This window comes from Ictidomys tridecemlineatus, chromosome 2 (genome assembly GCF_052094955.1).
Source record: "Ictidomys tridecemlineatus isolate mIctTri1 chromosome 2, mIctTri1.hap1, whole genome shotgun sequence".
Lineage (NCBI taxonomy): Eukaryota > Metazoa > Chordata > Mammalia > Rodentia > Sciuridae > Ictidomys > Ictidomys tridecemlineatus.
The window spans coordinates 230,883,860-230,905,313 of record NC_135478.1 but is presented as its reverse complement, the minus strand read 5'-3'; the positions used below and the strand labels follow the sequence as shown (position 1 = coordinate 230,905,313).

General features: G+C 58.0%; 1 protein-coding gene across 8 annotated transcripts in view; it reads left to right on the top strand.

The window, feature by feature from the left end:
• The window catches only part of Ptprn2 (protein tyrosine phosphatase receptor type N2), an 875,713-nt gene that overhangs the window by 841,258 nt on the left and 13,001 nt on the right, over positions 1–21,454 (top strand). For all 8 annotated transcript variants that reach the window (XM_078040940.1, XM_078040938.1, XM_078040939.1 and 5 more), the window contains 5 exons: positions 309–386; positions 11,255–11,374; positions 11,863–12,029; positions 17,006–17,059; positions 18,860–18,924. In XM_078040940.1, the coding sequence (XP_077897066.1) occupies positions 309–386; positions 11,255–11,374; positions 11,863–12,029; positions 17,006–17,059; positions 18,860–18,924 (484 nt within the window). The remainder of the gene's footprint in view (positions 1–308; positions 387–11,254; positions 11,375–11,862; positions 12,030–17,005; positions 17,060–18,859; positions 18,925–21,454) is intronic.

Below are 21,454 nucleotides of genomic sequence, written 5' to 3'. Positions count from 1 at the left end.
CAGCCCCAGGGGGTACAGGAAGATCCTCCACACGCACCCGTGAGGACGTGCTGTGTCGCTGGGACGGAGGGCTTGCCCTGGTCTCCTTGGGCACTGGGCCCCCATTTCTGGGACCTGCTCTTGTAACCCCAGCCAGGTGTAAGAAGGCATCTTGGCTGTGGTTTCTGAGTCTGCTGGAACTCAGGTGCCCACTGGGATCCGTGAACAGTGTTGGGGGTCACACACGGGGCACAGACGCCCCCAGCGAGGCGAGGCCTCTGGACGTTTCTGACCTGTGGCTGACCGTCTTGTGTGCCTTGTCCCCACAGATGGATCATGACCCAAGGAATCCTGCCTACATCGCCACCCAAGGACCCCTGCCCGCCACTGTGGCCGACTTCTGGCAGGTGACTCTCTTTTTTTTAACCTAAAATGTCTTTTAAAAACGAGATCTAAATAAATTGGTTGTGAATAATGCCTTGAATTCAGATAAGCCCATTCAAACTTACTAAAGGATGTTCACTAAACGTGACTTGATTTCAGAATCTATGAGTTCTTTGATATTTTTATCATTAATCTCTTCTCAAATTTAGTATCAAAATTCACTTTGAGAGAATCAGTGCCCTGGAGATCTTTAGTTTTTAGCCACTTTATAATGTCATTTTATAAAATATAAAGAAATGAAATCAACACATTTTAATTATCGTCATACTTAGTTCAGTCACAATGACACGGTTATGCGGTTTATTTTGACGTATTTGTTTCTTGTGTTGACGTTTTGTTTTTCCTGGTTGGTTGCACTGACAGCAGACAGTGTCTCATTTCACTGTGCACAAGTGCAGCACAGCCCTTCACTTCTCTGGTTGTGCACAATGCAGAGCCCCCAGTTGGACAGTCGCACCTGTTCCTAGGGTGATGATGTCCACCCCTTCCACCACCTGACCTCCCCACCCCTGCCCTCCCCCGGGAACCAGCACACATCTGAATGTGTGTGTGAGGAGCGTGGGTTCCCGGGGCCTGGCCGTGGCTCCATTCTTAGGAAGGTCGAGGCGGAGCTCGGTCTTCTTTGAGGACCCGACACCGTGTCTTAAAGGCAGGAGTCTTCAGTCAGCGTCACCCTGGGTCACCAGGACCAGACTAGGCCTGGAGAACTGACACCGTTGCCCATGTGAGAAATGGGGGTGCTGTGGATGGGGCCCTCCTTCCCCAGCTGGGTCCCCCCAGCGGTCAGCCCCTGCAGAGCTCGAGGGGAACGGGCTTGGGAAGTGGCACTGAGGGCCACAGTGGTCGCAGCTCCTGCCACAGCCAGGCGCGCCACACAGAGGCGAAACCACAGCTGGGCGCGGGAGACCCGGGAGGTGGGTGGGCCCGGCTGCCGGGGCAGCCCCAGGAGGCAGCAGCTGGAGCCGGAGCTGCTCAGTGGTGGAGGAGAGGAGAAGACTCGGGAAAGGTCAGGACGTGCCCCGGCTCCAGACTCTCTGTCCCCTGCCCCAGCGCCCCGTGCAGCCTCCTATCGCACTCAGAGGGGCTTCCTCCCTGCCTTTCTGGAACCCAAGGGAGGGTCCAGGCTGTGCCGAGGCGCCTGGCGCCCTTGGCCTCCTGGGCACGTGAGTGCGTCCTCCTCCCCTGAGCAGGCAGGGCAAGTGGGTCCCTGAGGAATCCGGCACCTGCCCAACCAGTGGCAGGAGCCAAGGCTTCCAGCGCTGAAGCCTGGTGTTCAGGGGACAGGAAATCGCTTGAGAATGGAGCCCCGAGAGCCGAGTGGGACAGAGGCAAGTGCCGGGTAGTTGAGGCTCCACTCAGCGGCCAGCCCTGCCGTCTGCAGAGGACGGGGACACCAGCTGACATGCTCCCCAGGTTCTAGCTCCACCCTCCAGGGGCCCGCAGACCAGCCCTGGGGGGCTCTGCAGAGCCTCGAGATTCCAGGGCCTCAGGGCCTCAGAGCCTCTGTGAGGTTCCATTCCAAAGTAGCCAGCTTCACCACCTCATCCACACTCTCCTCTAGTCCCTGTCCTAGGGATACTACCCCACAGGGCCCTAGTTTCCTACCCGGCCACAGCTGACGGTTGGGTCTCTGAATCCCGTCTCTGGAAGCGTGGGCGCCTGTCAGACCCAGCTCTTCCTCTTTGAACGAGTGCCTCGCAGTCCCAGCGTCATCGCATCCTGAGCACGGTGATGCCCGACTGTCCAGCTGCAGCCAGCTCTGCAGCTGCACTCAGGAACGGCACCTGCCTGGACCTCTGTCAGCACCAGAAATCTTCCGACCCACCAGCCTGTCGGTGCCTTAGGACCGAGCATGACTGGAACATGAAGCTGGGGGTGTGGACCACGGGCTGCGGAGCCGACGCCTCTCACTCTGGGGGTCTATGGCTCCCAGTGGCTCCCGGTCCCTGTCCCCCCCAGTCCTCCTGGGGCAGCAGGTGCTTCTGTCAATGGCGAGCACTTCCCTAGGAGCCAGTGTAGCTGGGGCTGAGGAAGGCCCTGGTCTGGGAGAGCTGCCTCTGTGCCCCGAGGCTGCTGGAGAAAGCCCCCGACCAGGAACAGGAATCGGGAGTCCAGAGGCCCCAGCCCAGGGCTGCAGGTGGGCGCCTCTGGTGGTCGGAGGGAGCAGCGACCTGGCCTCCAAGAGCCTCAAGGCCTGCTGGGGACCCCTCTCCACCTCTGACGTCACATGGTCTCTCCCACCGCGTCTGTGTGTCCAGGTCTCCCTTCGTGGGCAGACGCCCGTCATTGGACTGGAGTCCATCTTGACCACTGTGGCTCGGTCTGGGCCTTGTCTACAAAGAGGCTGTTCCCAAATGAGATCCATCCCCAGGTCCTGGCTGGACCCCTTCTCCCCAAGGCAGCAGCAAGAAGAGACCTGTACTGAGCATCCCAAGGAACCACCTGACCACGTGACAGGACACCGCAGGACATGGGACAGTCTCAGGGTGTGGAGAAGGCGCAGGCAGAGCCTAGGTGCCCAAGTCCCTCGGCAGGACAACACCAGCAACCAGGACAGGAGAGTTGGAAGGACGGCCTCCCCGCTATGCCATGCTCACGCTCAGCACGGCCAGTGTCCACCTTCACCACCCTGCAGGGCTTCAGGCACCAGCCGGGCCCCTCTCAGCCCCCTGAGCAACCTTTCCCCAGCCCCCTGCTGGGCGCATCTGCCTCGAAGCAAAACCCAGAATGTTCTAGAAGACAACAGAGGGGCCCCCACAGACTCTGCAGTCCAGTTCTTTTCTCCAAAAAAACATCAGTTATCTAGCTATAGAATCTCCTCTCAGACACTGTATGCATGTCAAGAATTTTATTTTCAAAAGTTTGATTTATCTTTTTAAAATTGCCAAGAACAGATGTGCAATTTCCCACTGGGATCGAGCAGGACTTGGCTCCATCTCACTCCCTGGTACCAAGACCCATCAAGGCTCAAGTCCTTGGTGTAAATGACAGTGTGCTCACATGACTCCCAGGTCCTCCCAGATGCTCCGGATCACCTCTGGGCTACTTATGACACCAGGACAGTATGCAGGCTGCATAGACAGATGTCACACGAGGTTGTTGGGACACAGTGACAGGAAGGCTCAGTACCCGATCAGCACAAATACAGGTTTTTTTCAAATAGTCCGTGGCTGGTGGAATTTTCAGATGCAGAACCCACAGGTGCCAAGGGCCAGCTCTGGTAAGGAGGGGAGAGAAATCTCCCAATCATCCCTTCTAAGCCATTCCCCTGAACCCCAAGCCTCCTCACAGAGCCACTAAGCCAGGCTTCCCCAGAAAGGAGTAAACTGCTTAGGAATAATTGTATTTTAAAGAAAACACACATGGCTTGGGGAGTAAGGACATGGGACAGCCTGGGCCACATGACGTGGAATCCTCTGCGTCTCCAGATGGCCCAGCGAGACCTGGCCCTCTCTGCAGGATGGCAGGCTGCACTCCAGCTCCTTCCGGGTCAGGCATGTCTGCCTGCCTGGTGAGGTGTGTTTCATTCAGGATTTCTCAAGCACCTCCCAGGTGGGTCGACACCCAGGGCCGCACCTGCACTCCATGGGTGTCCCCCAGCTGTGGAGTGAGGGGAGGGAGAAGGAGAAGGCGGCTGACCCAATCCCTGTGCTTGGGATGCACATGGGTCCTGTGACGTGCCTCTAAAGACGCCCTCTCTGCAGGGAGCTCGCTCCTGCCAACCTCAGGTCCAGGCAGGAGCATCACCCTGGTGTGTCCATGCTTCCCGCCTGGCCCCATGGGGAAGGGCACCAGCCGTCCCAGTGCCCACCCGGGGAGGACACATTCAGAGGTAGGCAGCAGCTGTGGGCACCAGGTGGGCGCGGTGCTTCCCAGGATGGCACTTGGGTGTGGGAAGGTGAGGACCTTCTAGAAGCGGCCTCTGAGCTGTGGCTGAGGAGCCGTGATGGAGCCTGCTGAGCCTTTCGCCACAGGACAAAGCGGGGGTCGCGGCCAACTCCCTGGAAAGCAGGCTCCAGGAGCCGCAGCAGCCAGGGCGGCTGTGATACCGGTTCTGCCACATGGCTCCTAGCAGTGGACAGGCCAACGACTGGGCGGGACGTGACTCCAGAGGGACAGGAGGAGAGCGCACAGTGCCGCAGCGTGGGCTGCAGACCCTGCTCCCGGCCAGCTGCCTGAGCTCCACCTGACAACCCAGGTGCCGAGCCTCCTCCCAGGCCAGGCAGCGCCTGTGGAAAGGCCTCTGCAGGTGTCCCCAGGCTCTGTCATTCCACCCTCGCCTGCCAGAGCAGCCACGTGACTGAAGGCCCGGCTGTGGGCTGTTCCTCCTTGCATACGCAGGTGAGCTGGCAGTGGAGTGCTGGGTGGCTTCATCACCCTGGTGTGTCCCAGAGGTGCACAGTGGTCTGAGCAGGGTGGAGGCAGCGTGGCCTGCCACCTGGATGCATGGCCAGTGTCTGCAGATGTGGAGCATAGAGTCAGGGCAGGTGATGCCGGAGGACATCATCCCAGGCACCTGGGCAGGAAAGGGCAGTCACGCCCAGACACCAGCATCGTCCTGCCTAGCGTTGTGCAGGTGGCTGAGCCCAGGGCAGCTGGAGCCCCCAGCACTGCCCAGCCCATCCGCCAGCAGGCTGGTTCAGGCCGACGCGGGATGAGGCCCTCTCCTGGCCAGTGCACTCAGCAGTGCCCAGTCAGGGTCTGCTCTGACTGCCACCAGCAGCGGTTCACCAGGAAGAAAGTCCCCCGTCCATCTCTAGTGTCCGCCCTCTGAAGGCATCCTGTGAGGTGCTCGCGTGGACCTGGCTTCTCTCCCTCCCAGGGCCGGAGCCTGCTGAGTCCAGGTCCTCCTGCGCAGCCTCCGCCCCAGCTGAGTGCCCCCGGGAGACCCAGAGGACCTTCCTTCTTCCCAGGGTCAAAGCACAGTGTGAAGAGCTCACTGTCGCCACAGCCTCCGCACACCAGTTCCCACAGCCAGGGCCAGCCACCTCTGGACCCTGTGGCCGTTAGCTGTGGCATGGGTCTCCCGTGTGCACCCCTGCTGGCCAGGCTGTCTTAATCAGGCAGAGATGACCATCGTGTGGCTACTGTCAACAGCACCACCGAGAGCCTCACGTCGGGCCTCCAGAGAAGGCCGCTTACCTCGGTGGGGGCAAGGGCCCTCCCACCCCATTAATAGCATTGACCCCACTGGGGTGGCCTCCAGGCTGCCAGGCTAGTTCACGGCCTCCTACCCGCAGCTGCACTTGAGGCCCCTCGGTGGACAGACCTGGCCTCTGGCAGCCTCAGCGGCAGCCTGCAATGACAGCCTGGCCTAACGTGGACGTCCAGGCTTGTCCTGCTGCCCAGCCTGCCCAGGCCCTCTGTCTTCAGGGGTCAGCTCAGGTGCTCTCTCATCTGGCCTCTGGCCGTGGACAGACACTGAGGAACTGGGGGAAGAAGTGCGGGAGGTCCCCCGGAGCAGGTTGGCTGATGCAGAGACGTCACTGGATCAAGGGGACCCAGACGGAGGAAAACTGGACTCTTCACCCGCAGAGTTCCCAGGGCGGGCCGTCTCCAGTGTGGCCCCGCTGGGTCCCCCTACATCTCCCAACCTGGGAAAGCGAAGGAAAGCTTTGGTCCCATCACCTCACCCGAGGCTGGGGTTTGTGACTGTGACCTGGGATGTGTCCACCACTGTCTTGGTGGCCATGGCAGTCCTCCTGTGGACATGGGAATTGGAATTAGAAAGACATCTCCCAAGATTCCTGCTTAGCTGATTTTTATGGTTCACAGCTGAAACATGGCAGGAGCTCCCATCCTCTCCCTCCTCCTCCTCCTTTCCCTCCCCCTCCTCCCTCCTCCTCCTCCTTTCCCTCCCCCCTCCTTCTCCTCCCTCCTCCCCTCCCTCCTCCTCCGTCCTCCTCCTCTTCCTCCCTCCTCCCCCTCCTCCTCCCTCCTCCCCCTTCCTCTTCCCTCCCCCTCCTCCTCCTCCCCCTCTCTCACCCCACCCTGTCACTTTCCCTCCCCCCTCCTTCTCCTCCCTCCTTCCCCCTCCTCTCTCCCTCCCCACCCTGTCACCTTCCGTCCCCCCTCCTTCTCTTCCCTCCTTCCCCTCCCTCCTTCCCCCTCCTCTCTCCCTCCCCACCCTGTCACCTTCCCTCCCCCCTCCTTCTCCTCCCTCCTTCCCCTCCCTCCTTCCCCCTCCTCTCTCCCTCCCCACCCTGTCACCTTCCCTCCCCCCTCCTTCTCCTCCCTCCTTCCCCCTCCTCTCTCCCTCCCCACCCTGTCACCTTCCCTCCCCCCTCCTTCTCCTCCCTCCTTCCCCCTCCTCTCTCCCTCCCCACCCTGTCACCTTCCCTCCCCCCTCCTTCTCCTCCCTCCTTCCTCCTCCTCTCTCCCCCACCCCACCCTTCAGCCCTCCTCCTCTACAAAGCTCTGGGCTTGACACCCCGTTCAGTCCTGGAGGGACCAGGGCCCCAGAGGCTTGGACTGCAGGCCTGGGCTGACCATGCAGGCTGGGAAGGGGTTGTGTGCTCTGCCCACACAGCTACCATGGGCTCCTCAGGCGTGACCCTTGAGGATGGACACCTTGTTGTTCAGAGTTCCCTGCGTCCACCTGTGAAAGCAGCTTCTCTGCAGGAGAGTGGGCCGGGTTGGGCCCGGGGACACTGCCTTCTCTGGCGAGGGCTCTCTGCCCCACCAGCAGCTCCAGCACACAGGCAGGCGCACCCACTTCAAAGAACAGCCAGTCTACGGTCAAGCAGCCCAGGAGGACCCTGTGCACAGGCCACTGATGGCCTGGCCTCAAGTCACCTCTCTTTCAATTAAGCGTCGGTTGTAATAAATCACTCCAGTGCACGCTCCAGAGTAGGAACGGGTCTTCAGGAGACAACAATTCAGAGGAAGAAAGATGTGGAGACACAGATGAGATAAGGCAGGGTGGGAGGGGCGCAGCACGCACAGTCTAGGCAGTGTGTCTGATGGAGGTGCACCTGGTGAGGCCCGTGCAGACAGACCCACAGGCCCTCTCCTCCCCTGGCTGTGTGGGGTGCGGAACAGTCCACCTGCTCACAGATGCCCAGGACCCGACACTGAGCAGGAGTCCCACTGCCACCAGGTCTCCAGAGCCTGCTCCTCACACAGCCGAGACCTGCACCCTGTGGCCACCTCCCTCGCCCAGCCTTGGCCCAGCCTCCGCCCAGCCTCGGCCCCTGCCACCATGCCAGTGGCCTGCTCAGCTCTCTTCTGTGTCGGGGCCTGCGTTCTCCATCCTCCGCCTGATAGGTCGGGCTCGGCCCTCCAGGCCACCGTGTTGAATGGCAGGATTGCCCCTGCGGCTCAGGCGCATCCTGCTGTGCCCAGCACCGTCCACCCACACATCTGCTCGTGGCCACGGTGCACGTGGGAGGCAGCTGTCTCCAGGGAGGGACTTGGGGCTGCTGCACAGGTACCCAGAACCGCGGCAGCCCTGAGGAGCCTCTGAGTTTTCCCAGGCCCTGTCCTATTCTCTGCACCTCAGGCCTGTACTGCTTCCTGGCCTCGGATGGTGCAGTGGAGTCCTGTGGTCTGTGCCCACCCGGTGTCCCCTTGCATGCAGCGCTGGTGGCCACCACCAGGGTCTCCTTTGGAGGAGTGTTGGTTGGGTTCCTGGGCCACGTTCTAGCGGGCTCCTCTGTGTTTGCTGGTGAGATACTCAGTACTCAAGGAGGACTCTGTGCAGGTGGACCTGGGCCCCTCCTGCTGCCCCTGCCTGCCGAGGTGCTGGGCGCCAGTGTCCGGGGTGTGCGGTTGGCTCGGGCTGCTGGGACAGTGAACAGGCCGGCTCACAGCAACCGAGGTGCATTCTCAAGTGCCGGAGGCCCAAGTCCCAGACCCGGGAGTGGGCCGGGCGCTTCTACAGAGCCCCAGGGCAGGTCCTGCTCCTCTAGCTCAGGGGCCGCGGGGGCCCCTGGCTTGTGGCAGCATCACCCCGTCCGTGCCGGCCCTGGCGTGGTCCGCCCTGGGCCCTGCCTTGGCCTGGTATGGCCCTCTTTGTGCGAGGGACATCAGGCTGGATAGGACCAGCCCCTCTGGTAGGGCCTCGTCTCAGTCATCAGACCTGCCACGCCCTGTTTCTAGCCGGGCTCAGGGACACACGCCTGAACTCCAGCAGCTCGGGGCCCAAGGCAAGGCGGTCCCAAGCTTGAGGCCAGTCTGCGCAACATAGGAGACCTGTCTCAAAGTAAAATTGAAGGGCCAGGGTGGCAGCGCAGTGGCAGCATGCCCCGGAGTCCACCCTCGGTACCAAAACAAACAGATGGCCTTCCAGGGGCCACACACAGGCACCAGGCGCCACTTCAGAGCAACTGGAGAGGACAGTCCAGCCTCAGCAGGGAGCTCCAGGGTCTGATCGCCGGTGAGCTGGCTCAAAGAGCAGGTCCCCAATGTCACACTTGGCAGCACCAGCCCACATTTCCCATGCACAGGCGAACTGTCTGAGCTACTCCAGTTCTTCTGCATCCATCACCAGGCTCTGGCCCTGGGCGGTTCCCCAGGATTGGCAGTGGGCTTAGCCCTGGTTTCACACCAAGAGAGCCCCTGGAACCCAGCCACTGTGAGGAATGGGGGGAAGACCCTCTGCCCCTTCCCCGCCCAGGCTCACAGAGGTGGGCTCTGAGCAGAGGCGCCGGCACGTCTGGGGGATCTCAATCCTCTGAGCACAGCACCAGCCATTCACACGTGGGGCCCGTGCCCAAGCTCACTCAGTCTACATCGCAGCTTCATCTTGATCAGGGCATAGAGGACCCTGCTTCCTGCCTGGGAAAAGTAACCCCCGTAAGTCTGCAAGCGGAGGGGGTCCGAGGGCCACCACAGGTGCCTCTGGGCACACATAGCACCAGCCCTGCCTGTCCCCATCGAGCCTCCAGCCTCAGGCCTGGCACATGGCTCAGTCAGAGGTCAGATAGCAGAGTGCAGACCACAAGTGTTCTCAGATACTTCACAGAAGTCCCGAAACTGCCATCCTGAATCAGCCTGTCGCTCTCTAGTTTCATGCCGGCCTATTCCAGGGGACGGTGCTAGACTGAACAGGGACTCCAAGTCATCGCCCATGTCCAAGGAGGAAGTGCAGCTGTCTCAAGGTGCGTGGCACAGTGTCCCCCTCCCCGGCCACGGCCAGCAGCACCTCACGCCCCGCCTGTTGCAGACCAAGCCTGGGGTAAAGAGGGCGGAAGTGAGACCTGGTGAACCAGGTTCTTTCTCACATGTTCTGAGGCCAAGCTGGCGGCACGTGGGTGACGGTGGGGGCTAGTGAGAGGTGCTCTGGCTCCCCCGGGTTGGGACACCAGAAAACCTCGTCAGATCCTGGAGCAGCTCGTGGCACTGGGACCCAACGCAGCTGCCTGTGTGTCTGGTGACTCCTTCTCTGCTGTTTCCCAGACCTAAGGAGAAGCGTCACCCCAGGGCACCGTGGGAGGCTGGGACCTTAGTTTAAGGAGTTTGTTTGGATTTAATCTTGAGCACCTCTTCAGAGAGCCAGGCGGACTCCCAATGCTGCCACCGTGAGCCGCGAGGCCCCTGGCTGCAAGGCCCCTCTGCCGCGGCAGGTCCCCAACGTCACACTTGGGCGGCACCAGCGGGGTGCTGGTGATTCGTTTATGGTCTAGATCGTTGTGTTTTTATTACACTCATAAAACCCGTGTTTCTCCTCATTTCCGTAATGGCTCCGACGAGCTTCTTCGCTTTCTAAGGGCACATTAAACTGCCGCGTGACGGGCGTGCAGACGGGGAGCAGGTCTGAAGGCAGAGAGCATGCCCGGCCCTTCTTGCCCGACTGGCACAGAGGCCCAGGGAAGCCCCTGGCTCACACCTACTGTGGGATTTGGGCCAATATCTCAGGAGGTCCCATGAAATCCCGACGTAGGTAGCAGGCAGTGAGGCACCCCCGGGAAGTCAGCCGTCTCTGTCCCCATGGGAAAATAAACAGCATTAACAGGAAAACACCACGCACAAGCCTGATTTTAAAATGTCATCTGACGGGGGAATTTAGTAACGGGAACTACGATGGACAAGCCTTTTCATAGGTGAGATGTGGATTCTTAAATAACAAGATCATAACTGGGTTTTTATATGTGTATTTAAAAGGAATGGAAGCTCTCAGATACGGACTCGCGTCCAAGCACAAATGCTTGTCAACATCTCTGTGACGTCTTGTGGGAAATGTGACCCGTGCAGGAGAGCAGTCCTCCTGTGATGGGGACGAGCCGGCCACCCTGGACACACTGGGCCGGGAACGCAGGTTCACGCCCCCCATGGCAGGCCACGTCTGCGAGAGGACGCAGGAGGACTGTGCTGCCCAGGGGCTAGGCACGCTCTGTTCACTGGGTCTGGGGCTGTCCCATGTGGCCAGGACAGATGGCAAAATCAGCTTGGGGTCTGCTTTGACTTGAACCCTCCTGAGATATGCTGCTGTGGAGTCTGCAGTGTGCTTTGGAAAGCCTCCTCTCAGCCGCTCCCAATGGCTCTGCAGGTCCGCAGGGTGGACTGTCTCTCTGGCCCAGCAGAGTAATGACAACCACCGAAAAATAACTGTGGTGACAGGTCTCTGCTTGTGTCACGTGGTAGAAAGTGTCCTTTACAGACCGAAGGTCGGGCAGGCACATGGCTGGCGTGGAACCGTGGAGGGGCCACGTGGGGGGACTCTCTGGCTCCCACATCCTACAGAACTCGTGGCGAGACCAGAGCATCGGAGGGCAGACGCTGCCCCGTGGCAACAGGTGTCTGTGAGCACAGTGTCCCTTCACTGCCTGTCCCTTAGCACAGTGCGGCACATGTGACGGAGCCTCACCTGGGCCCACCTCTCTGTCCACAGATGGTGTGGGAGAGCGGCTGTGCTGTCATCGTCATGCTGACGCCCCTCACAGAGAACGGGGTGCGCCAGAGCCATCACTACTGGCCGGACGAAGGCGCCAACCTCTACCACTTCTACGAGGTACCGAGGCAGGGGTGCCCGCGTCCCCAGGGAGGAGCATGTGCCCCGGCTGCTGGGTGAGGTGGCCAGCAGCTGACCAGTCCTGTCCACTAGGCAGAGGCAGGGCCACGCAGGGCAGGCAGCACCACAGGTCCTCAGGGGTCTAGGTGCCACATGGCTGTGTTATGGCCCGGACTCTGGGGTGCACCGTGTGTCCCCACATCTGAAGTGTAGACCCCAGCGCTTGCAGGATAAGCAGCACACCACCTCCAGGATGGTGGATCCTGCTCCCAGCCACCCAGGCAGGGGCTCCTGGCCCGGGCCAGGGCTTCCCGGTGTCTGTACAGGTGATTTCAGAGCAGAGGGAAGCATCCGGCCAAGCCAAGGCTGAGCTGCAACAGCTGTCATGTTGTAAGACGCCCCTCCGCCCCAACGGCAGCGTGGGGTGCAGGCGCCTGTGACTCATGAGGCATGGCCTGTCCTGTCCCCTCCTGTCCCCTCCCCCTCAGGTCAACCTGGTCTCGGAGCACATCTGGTGCGAGGACTTCCTGGTGAGGAGCTTCTACCTAAAGAACCTGCAGACTCGGCAGACGCGCACCGTGACCCAGTTCCACTTCCTGAGCTGGTATGACCGGGGCGTCCCCTCCTCCACAGGGGCACTCCTGGACTTCCGCAGGTAAAGAGCTGCCAGCAGCCCATGTAGCCAGAGGGTGGCACCAGGCAGCAGGGCACGGGCTGGCACCAGGTCCGTGTCTGGGTGGCTGCAGCCGTGGGCATCCTCTGGGGCAAGAGGTGGGGGACCTGCTGCTGTCCTCCAGCCTTGGTGCTGGTTAGTGGCGAGGTGGACACCTTAACATGGTGGGAAGGTGGCCCTTGGTTCAGCCGACAACCCCAAAGTGAGGATGTGAGGCCTGCGTGGCGAGCTGGGCCCTCGCCCGGCGGCTGGGGTGAGGCTTGATAAGGTGGCTGGATTCTGGGGTGGACTGTCTCAGGCAAGAGCCTGGGCACGGTGGGCTCTTGGCTGCGTTCTCGGTGGCTGTCCGCCAGGCAGTTGGCCAGTTGCCTCACGAGTTGTCCCGTCCTGAAGCGTGTGCTGTTCTGCTGCACAGATGCGAGGCTGTGGCGGGAAGAGATCAGCAGCGCAGCACAGCAAGCCCATGCGCAGGGAGTGGGGCTGCGGTCTCAGGGGTGGCCACAGTCGCTCAGCGTGGGGCCTGCGGTGGCCCCAGGCAGCAGCACCGAAGCCAGGCGCGGGGCAGGCAGCACCCTCCTCGGAGGAACTCGGGCCAGGAGCAGAGTAAAGGCGAGGCGCATCCTAGCCCCGCATGGCCGGCCCCCAAGAGCAGTGTTTGTGTGGCCCTGGGGACCACTGTCACCTCGACAGGGCCAGCTCCTCTGCAGATTTTGCAGGTGGAGGCGACGGTTGGTCATGACACGATTTCTTTTGCCTTCTGGTCCATTTGAAATAATTACAACATTTTTATCTCGATCGCTCTTTGGGTCAGATAGCATGTGAAAGAGCTCAAGGAGGGACTTTGGTGTCACATCTGTCACATACGCTCAGTGACTCCCATCCAATTCTGTCCCCACCCCAGAGATGGACCCAGAACCCTGAGCTGCTGCCCATTCCCCAGTTTCCTGGCCACTGCATATGTCTTCTCAGTGCACAAAGACGTGCCACGTGGAATCTCACCTGGTTCCTGAGGTCATCTTCAAACCAGTCATTACCAGCAAAATGGATGAAGCTGAGAGGCGGCCACTCATGCCGGCACTCTGTCTCTAAGCTCATCCTGTGTGGTTGACATATATGCATATGGGCACGTGTCTGTATCCATATATGGAACAGAACATACCCATACCCAAACCTCAGGGTTCCAAACACATCGCAAAGAAAAATGGATTCCCCAAACTCCCTTGCTCCAGGGTCTGAGAACACGTGGCCCAAGAAAGTCTTTGTTAAATCAAAAAGAAAGCAAACTTCTAGCCCAGTATGACCGTCTGGGGAGGGTCAGCCATCCTTGCTGGCTGTGTCTGGCAGGACCGGGAGTCCAGTCAGGCCGGCCGCACCTTCCCTGGACAGTGGGCACCAGTGGCGACACACCCAGATGTGCATCTCCGGAAGGTGGTTCTCTGTGCAGCAGCGGAGTGCCAGCAGCTGTGTCTGGAGACGCCTCCGATGCAGGGTGCAGGGTTGCTCACCTCTGAGCGACAGACAGAGCTTCTCTCCCCGGCCTGGTGTGTGCATCAGGCTCCTGAGATGTGTAATTAACTGTTCCTAGAGCCCAGAGGGAGCACATTTACACTCTACAGAGAACTGCTAAGGGGTAATTAGCATCACACGGGAGGCCTCGCTTGGAGAACCTCTCTCCCGCTGTCTGTCCTCTCTCCCTCTCTCCTGCACCTCTTGCTGTGTGCCATAGCATTCACTAACGCTGCTCACTGTAAACATGGACAAAGCCTTACTTTGCCAGCTCATTAGCGGTGGCCAGTGTCATTTTTGTGATGTTGCAGCTAGTAATATGAGCCCAGTTGCATAGTCACAAAAGTGATCATTGGAAACTGTGTCTGCTGCAGGGACATGTGGGGACCCTCTGAACCTCTCACGGCCTCACCTTTGCTTGCTGTTGGTTTGCATGGCGGTTTCTTCTCACTCAGTGGCCTGAGGGTTGGTTTGTATCACTAACCGCTCCTTCTCGGTTAACGCCTCCTGTGGAAGCATAAGTAACGCCGGTTTCCTGGATGTGGAGACCCCCTGCTGACTGGGGATGTGTCTGAGACACTAGTGAGACCCTGTGTGTGCTCATCTCCTCCAACAATCTGCATCTGCACCTAGGGTCCACCCGACGAGCCCTTAGGGTCCACATGCGAGGGTTTTGCTTTCCTGTCTGTGATGTTCCCTGATCTGAGTGCATGGTTCTTTGTAACTAAAGATCTGAGCCATGTCACTGCAGCACACTCCCACCCGTGCCCCCCAGACCACTCGTGGTGGCTGAAATAGGTCTGGCCCAGGGCAGGGAGCTGGTGTGGACATTAAAGTTACAGCAAACCCTTGCAAAGGCCTGCAGAGGCAGCTGGTGACAACCTGCTGGAGAGAAGGACATCTCGTATGCCACAAATGAAGACAGGGCTCCCGGGTGGAGAAGAGAGACGCTGCCTCATGGCCCGTCCTCCGGCTCTACTCACGTGCCCCTCACCCAGCCAGGGCAGAAGCACTCTGCCAGACAGGCAGCTGAGCAGATGCAAATGGCTGCTGGCCCCCAGACCCACATCCTTACCCCACACAGCTGCAGAAGGCCCTAGTGTCAGGCTCTTGTTTTTAACGAGCCTCTCTTTGTGCTTGACCCAATCAGGACAGAGTGAGAGAACCTGTTGATGGAGCAGTGTGTTTCGTCTTACAAGCAGTGGCCCAGCTTGGAATAGAGCAGAAGGTCCTGCAGGTGTGGAGCTGAGGCCTTCACATTAGCCAGATGCAGCACTGAGAAATTTGAGGGAGAAAAGACTTTAAAAGTGAAGCCCCAGAGAGGGCTGATAGTTGATCTCGCTTGATGCTATGCATGCACACACACACATGCATGCACATGTACTCACATGCACACATACATATACACACCTGCACACACATGCACACATGTGTGCATATATACACGGATATGCATACACCTACATATACATACTTACCTACTTGTGGGCCCATATGCATTCATGTGTGTGTGCAAACCTGTGCACGTGCTCCTGTACACACATGCATGCACACATCCTCACAGGTACATACATACACACATGCATGTGTGTACATACATGCATGCACACTCTGGCTGAGTACACATACATGTACACGTGCACATGGGCATGTGCACACATATACACACGTGTGTGCACATGTGTGTGCACACATACTCAGATGCATACGCACATGCCTACATGGGCATGTGTACACAGTCTATTTTCTGCCGGGGGTGCAGCCCAGGGCCCTGTACATTCCAGCCATGCCCAGCCCCATGCACAGTTCTCATGAGCTGTGAGCTTCACATTCCTCTTTTTGAGTGCATGTCTGGGGCCAGAACTTGCTTTCTCAGAGCTGGCACTTGTGACATCTTTACAGCCACATCAGCAGTGGAAGATTTTAGCAGCAGGTCCACGTGGCTCTGTCTCCCAGTCTAGTCTCCAAAGGTGAAGAACTTGGAGGTGTTCTGGCATGCACGTGCTATTGATCACAACGGCTTCGTTCTTACTTGTCACCTCCCCAGCCTTACCATCACAGGGTACAAAGCCAGGAAGGGCCCCTGCAGGAAGGACCTGACCACCAGAGTGCTGGCTTGCCTTACACGCTCCAAGCCCTCCCTTTTTCAAGGCTTCTCTGGGTGGTCCACCAGCACGAAGATGCTGCCCATTTCCACAGGCTAGAGAGCAGCCGAGATCAAGTGCTCTGAGCAGGCTTTGAACACGACCTATCTGCAGGTGGGCGCATCTCATCTAGGCTCTGCAGCCTGCCCCCTCAACTCGCCTTACGCTGTCCAGGTTGGGGGCTCCGACTCCCGTCAGAAGTACCTCGTCCTATTACTCTGTGGAGGAAGTAGGAAAAAGGAACCCTCTGGTGGCGGGGCTGCCTGGTATTGAAGTCTCTACTCAGTGCCAGTTGCCGGCACTCACCTCCCTCCCTCCACCCGGTGCTCTGTGGCAGCCGTCGATTGAATTTCCACCTCCAGCTGGCCACCCCGCTGCTCCACAGGCAAGCCTTTGCAAAGAAAGCGATTTTCCCATTTCTGGTTCAAGGGGAAAACATTTTTTCTGTACTGTCATTTTTCTTTAGTCTTACATTGTTTGAGTTCATGCAGTACATTCTAGAAACATCCCTTCATCCATTTTTCCCTTCCGATAAACTGAGATCCTGTCTTTAATTTTCTCAAGTAAGAAATATGTGAACATGTTTCCTTGTTTCACTGAATTTAAAAACAAAAATCCCTAGAGTCTTATATAGTCAATTTTAAGTCAGCCCTCTGATTTGGACGAAGGTTAGTTAATGAAATCTTAAATATATTCTCATTATTAATTTTCATAACTTCTAATCTAAAAGCTGCACAATGGAGCTATTTTTATACATATTCAAATTTATAAAAATGGAAAAGACTGTCTGGACTCCATGGTGACTTCTCCGTCATTTAGATATACTTACCTGAAACCCAGAGGTCAGATAGGATCTTTGGATGCTTCTTTCAGACCATCTGGTAATATCACATTCCGATAGGACGTACAGGCTGTGAGAAATCCTGAGTGTGACTTGCACCCCATCCCCCCCGCCCCCTGTCTTAGTGGAACATCAAGACACCGTGTCACGCGGAGGTCAGACCCCCCGAAGCTGAGGAGAAGGGGGAGGAGGCCCCATGGGAGGGCGAGAGCCAGGGCAGGACCCTCCCAGGCGCTTGTACCTGGAAAGGGGGTCAGGGTTGAGAATTGTTTTCAAAGCTCTGTTCAGCGAGTTTATGTTGAAAGGAAAAATCTTTAAACTGATATGTGTCATTTTTAATTTCCTTTGTCCAACAGACTATTTTAAAATGATATCAATGATATGGACTTTCTGCTTTGGTGATTGCTTGTTTTGAATAGCAGAGTCTTAGTGTATCACTATAATTTTTATATCTCTTTTTATTTCAGAAAAGTAAACAAGTGCTACAGGGGCCGTTCTTGTCCAATCATTGTTCACTGCAGGCAAGTACGACTTTTAACCTGGATCAGTAAGTGTTGCTATTTCAAAAAATAACTGGTGCACTCCATACAGAGGCTGGACTTTCTAATTGCTCGATGAGTACATCTTGCTGGTATTCCTAAGGGAAACCAGAGCTATAAGGATCATCCACTGTGCCTCTGGCTGAGTGAGGCCGGGTGTGCATCTCTGAACCCACCTTAGCTGCCTGACGTGTCTTCTTTCTAGCAAGCTCTATGCTGTGTACCATAATTTCCAGATGTCAGTGTCCTGCCCACATTATTTTTTTCTTAAATTGTCATGTTGCCGCTGAGACAACATTTTTGGTGGGTTTTTAGTGAGTGGCATTGTCTTGCCCTGAGAGGTTTGGGCCCTTTGTGAGAAGTGCCCAGGGCAGTCATGAGCAGGGACAAGTCCTGTCCTACAAAAGACATGTCCACCTCTCACTTATTGCAAGAATCTGGGCACTATTCCAGTGACCATGCCCTTAAGTAGGTTAGACCCCCCACCAGCTGGAACAGATCCAGCCTGAGGAAGTTCAGCGAGGGTTCTGCCCCTGCCAGACTCCACGTGCAACTGGTTTGGGTGAAGACCTCAAACTCTGATTTCCAAAGCCATCTCCCTGAACATTCCTTTCTGTGGAATAAAAAGAAGATCTGTCCCCAGAGATCAAGGACCAAACGTGCAGTTCAGAGGAGAGGCCAGAGTGTGTGGCTCCAGAGGTCCCCCTGGGAGCGGGGGGGCTCTGTGCCAGCCTCCCCCGTGGAGAGGTTGGCAGAGTGAGTCTGCGGCCTGTGCGCTCTGAGGGGCACGTCACTGGTCACCTGTGGCCACCTGAGGCCTGCCCCAGCCTGGGCTGCTGTGTCTCCTGCCTGTGAAGCCTGTGCCAAGGTCCGTCTCTCCCCTGCGGCTGTCCCAGCCACTTGCTGAGGCCAGGCGGGGTGCTCCACTGTGAAGACTGGCCGCAGCGGCGGACGCCGCAGCCACAGAGCCCTGCGGTCACGATGACTGTCCGAGCCTGCGGATGAGAAGCGTCCTCCACTGTCAGTGGCCGTTGGGTCGGAGAGCATCTACTCCGTCCGCACTGGTGGCCATGCTGGTCAGAGGGCAACTGCCCACATATTCCCTGTGAGGAGGGGACGGCGCAGGGCCACTTTCCTCCCAGCAAAGAAACTTTTCTTTTTCTTTTTTCAATTTGCTGTTGTTAAAACATAATTCAAGACATTTTTACAACGCTAGTCCAGATGGTAAATATTCCAATTTTAGCTGGTGGGATGAGGAAGAGATGAAATGAGAGCACTTTTTAAAGAATGTGATTAAGTAACAAATGAAACGTGTGTTTCTGCGGCAAGAGGGCAGCCGGAGAGCCCAGCCCGGGCCACGCCCGCCAGGAGGGGCAGTGCCCCAGATGCTCTGGATGTCAACCCATCCCCTCCAACACGGGCACTGCCTCTTCATTTTGTTTTGTTTTGTTTCTGACAAAATTAACCCCTCCTCTGGCCAAAGAGAGGGGGAAGAAGTCTGGAAAGAGACAAATGTGTACCAAGTAGGGTGGCTAATCCCAGGCTCCCTCTCCAGGCTGCTCCTGCCCTGCCTTCTGCCCCGCAGCTCTCGGCCCTCTCCCCTCCCCCTCCCCCTCCTCCTGCCCGCCTCCCCCTCCCTCCCCTCCCTCCCCTCCCCCCCTCTAATTCACAGCCCCCTTCCCTTCCCCAAGCACTTGAACGTAGAGGAGATAGCGCTGCTAGCTTTGCCGTGCGTGGGTCACCGGACAGGCAGCACCTCATTCTCTCTCCTTCTGTTGACAGCGATGGTGCAGGCCGGAGCGGGACCTACGTCCTGATTGACATGGTTCTCAATAAGATGGCCAAAGGTGAGACTGCCAGTCTGGCTGCTTTGTTGTGGCTCAGAGATGGGATGGTGTTGCCATGGCAACACGGGGGGTGCTATTCACAGGAGGCCTTGGAGAGAATCAGCCGATTGTTCCTTCCCTGAATCGCAGGAAGGCTATTTGCAGCAGGCGGGGTTCATTTCTGAGGTTCCTGCTCTGCTGTCAGCCTGAATGTGCTGAGCACATAGTAGGTCTGATAAGAATCAATCACACACACCCCGATGCAACATTAGGACCGGAAGAGGGCCATCTCGGGTCTTTAAATGCTGCAGCAAGCTGGACAGCCTAGGGTGACCACAGTGTGGCTCACAGTGTGGCTCAGGTCTCCTACCAGAGTCGCCCTACTAGTCTGGTAGTGATGTCACCAGTGCCAGCCACCTTATCTCCAAGGAACCAGTCTTGAGGGTTGGGCTTTTGTTTTGGGTTGTTGGGGTGGAACCCAGAGCCTTGCACACCTAGACAGGCCCCTCCACTGTGCTGCTTCCCCAGCCCCCAATACTCTTAACATTGTTCAATGGCTCTTTGTCCTCCGAGAAGGGGAGCACTGTCTATCGGGGGGACCCCTGGACACTGCAGTCAAGGCAGGGGTGCAGGGACACCTGTGGCCAGCCTGCCCGTGGTGATCTTTCCCTGGGGCTCAGTTACAGGGGAAGGAGGGCTGGCACTGGTCTGGCACTTGCCAGGCGATCTCCAGAGAGGAGACCCATGAGAGGCCCCTGCCCAGGCCCAGGCAGGAGGCATCACCAAGGAGCCAGTGAGCACGCGCCTCCTCCACGCAGTGCGGCTTGGGGTTGGAAGGACTGTGCTGTTCTCATGGTGCCCGTTAGCTCCCCGTGGGACCTGGCAAAGAGACGGGTGGCGTTTTGTAGCCTCTGTTGAGCTGTGAGCAAGTCATCGTCTGATAACGCGCACATATGCACACACACATGTATACGTATGGGCAGACACGAGGACGGAGCCTCTGCCTCCCGGAACATGCCATTCTTCACCTTCACCCAGCCATCAGAGCAGATCTTGACAGTGGAAGTTAGTTTCCACTATTAGTGTTAAGTAGGCGTTTTCCTTACTCCATCTTCATTGGCCAAAAAGAAAGAAAAGACATAGCGCCCATTTTTAGCCCAGGCTTAAGGCATGCTAAGACAAGACCCAGGCATAACGGGACTGCGTGCTGGGCAGGGTCTCTGGACCCCACGTCGCGCCCCCCCCCCCCGGCTGAGCCACGCCCTGCAGGGCACCCACCTGGCTCAGCCCTGCTCTGCAGCCCTGGAGAGGGTGAGCCCGGCTTCTGGACACCCAGTACCAGCTGGCACCTGACTCGTCGGCTGGCGGTGCCATGGAAGCACCCAGGTCAAGATGCAGACGCTCCGGCTCCGCAGCGGTGTGTTGGTTTTAAGATGTAACGCGATCCTCACCTTTTTAGTCAGAAGTTCAGTTCCTTTTTCATTTTTTTCTTACCCATTCATCCAGCTGAGTCATTCAATAACTTTTCCTTTACAAATTTGCAGTTCTTGGCGCTCAGGGGTATCAACAATGTTTATTTCTGCCCTTACCACCCAGCCTGCCTTCTCTCTCAGGAACACACACATTTCCCTCCCATCACCCCAGAGCAGCTTCCGCAGAACGCAGGCCGCCCTACTAAGCAATACCTTACAGCCCTTTGTAAACACTCATCCCAAGTGGAAATTTGCTAGTCCAAACCGCGGGAGCCTGAGCAGGTGCCAAGGAGGCCGGCCTGTGCTGGGCGGCCTGGTGGCCATCCAGGCCAGCAGCCTGGACCTTCAGCAGCCAGTTCACCTCCTGGAGGGCAAGCAGGGCAGTAGGTTCTGCTGCTGGGGCGGGGCCCACCATTGTCCGGCGCCCTGGCGCGCCATTTGCCGGCTCCGCTGTGGCCTGTAATGTCAAATTCCATTTGAAGCGTGGACGCAGTTCTCAACAATGCAAGCCAGCCATGTGGAACTGGCCGAAGCGGGCAGGCTCCCAGCTGGCTCTGAGCTTGGTGGCCCGCCCTCTCCCTGACCTGCTCCCCTTCTCTGGCGGGGGTGTGTGCGGTGTGAAATCCCCTGACCTGGGCCGCCCTGGTCTCTGGAGAGATCAAAGGGCAGGCGGCCCCTCACCAGCTGAGGTGGGCCTTTCCCAGGCGCCACCCCGAGAGGCCACAGGGGGTTTTGTCCTGTGCGGCCAGGGCCGTCTTTGTCTGGCCTGAGAAGCTGGAGGCCCACGTTGCCGTCCCAGCCTTCATCAAATGATCAAAGGCCCCAAACCCTGGACATGAAGCCTTTCTTCCCATTTCCCCGTCTTAAAAGGAATGAATTGCACCAGGACCAAAGAAAGCCTTCCCCAGCTTTCCTGTGCAGCCGCCCGGCCCTGCAGCGCCGCCCAGCTGCACGGCAGCACAGCGCCCTTGTTCACAGGCCTTTCAGGGATTAGGCCCAGGGCCTGCGTGAGGCCTGACGAATAACTCAGTTCTTTCTCTGCTGTCTGGTTTATTAGCAAGTGGACAATAATGCGCTTT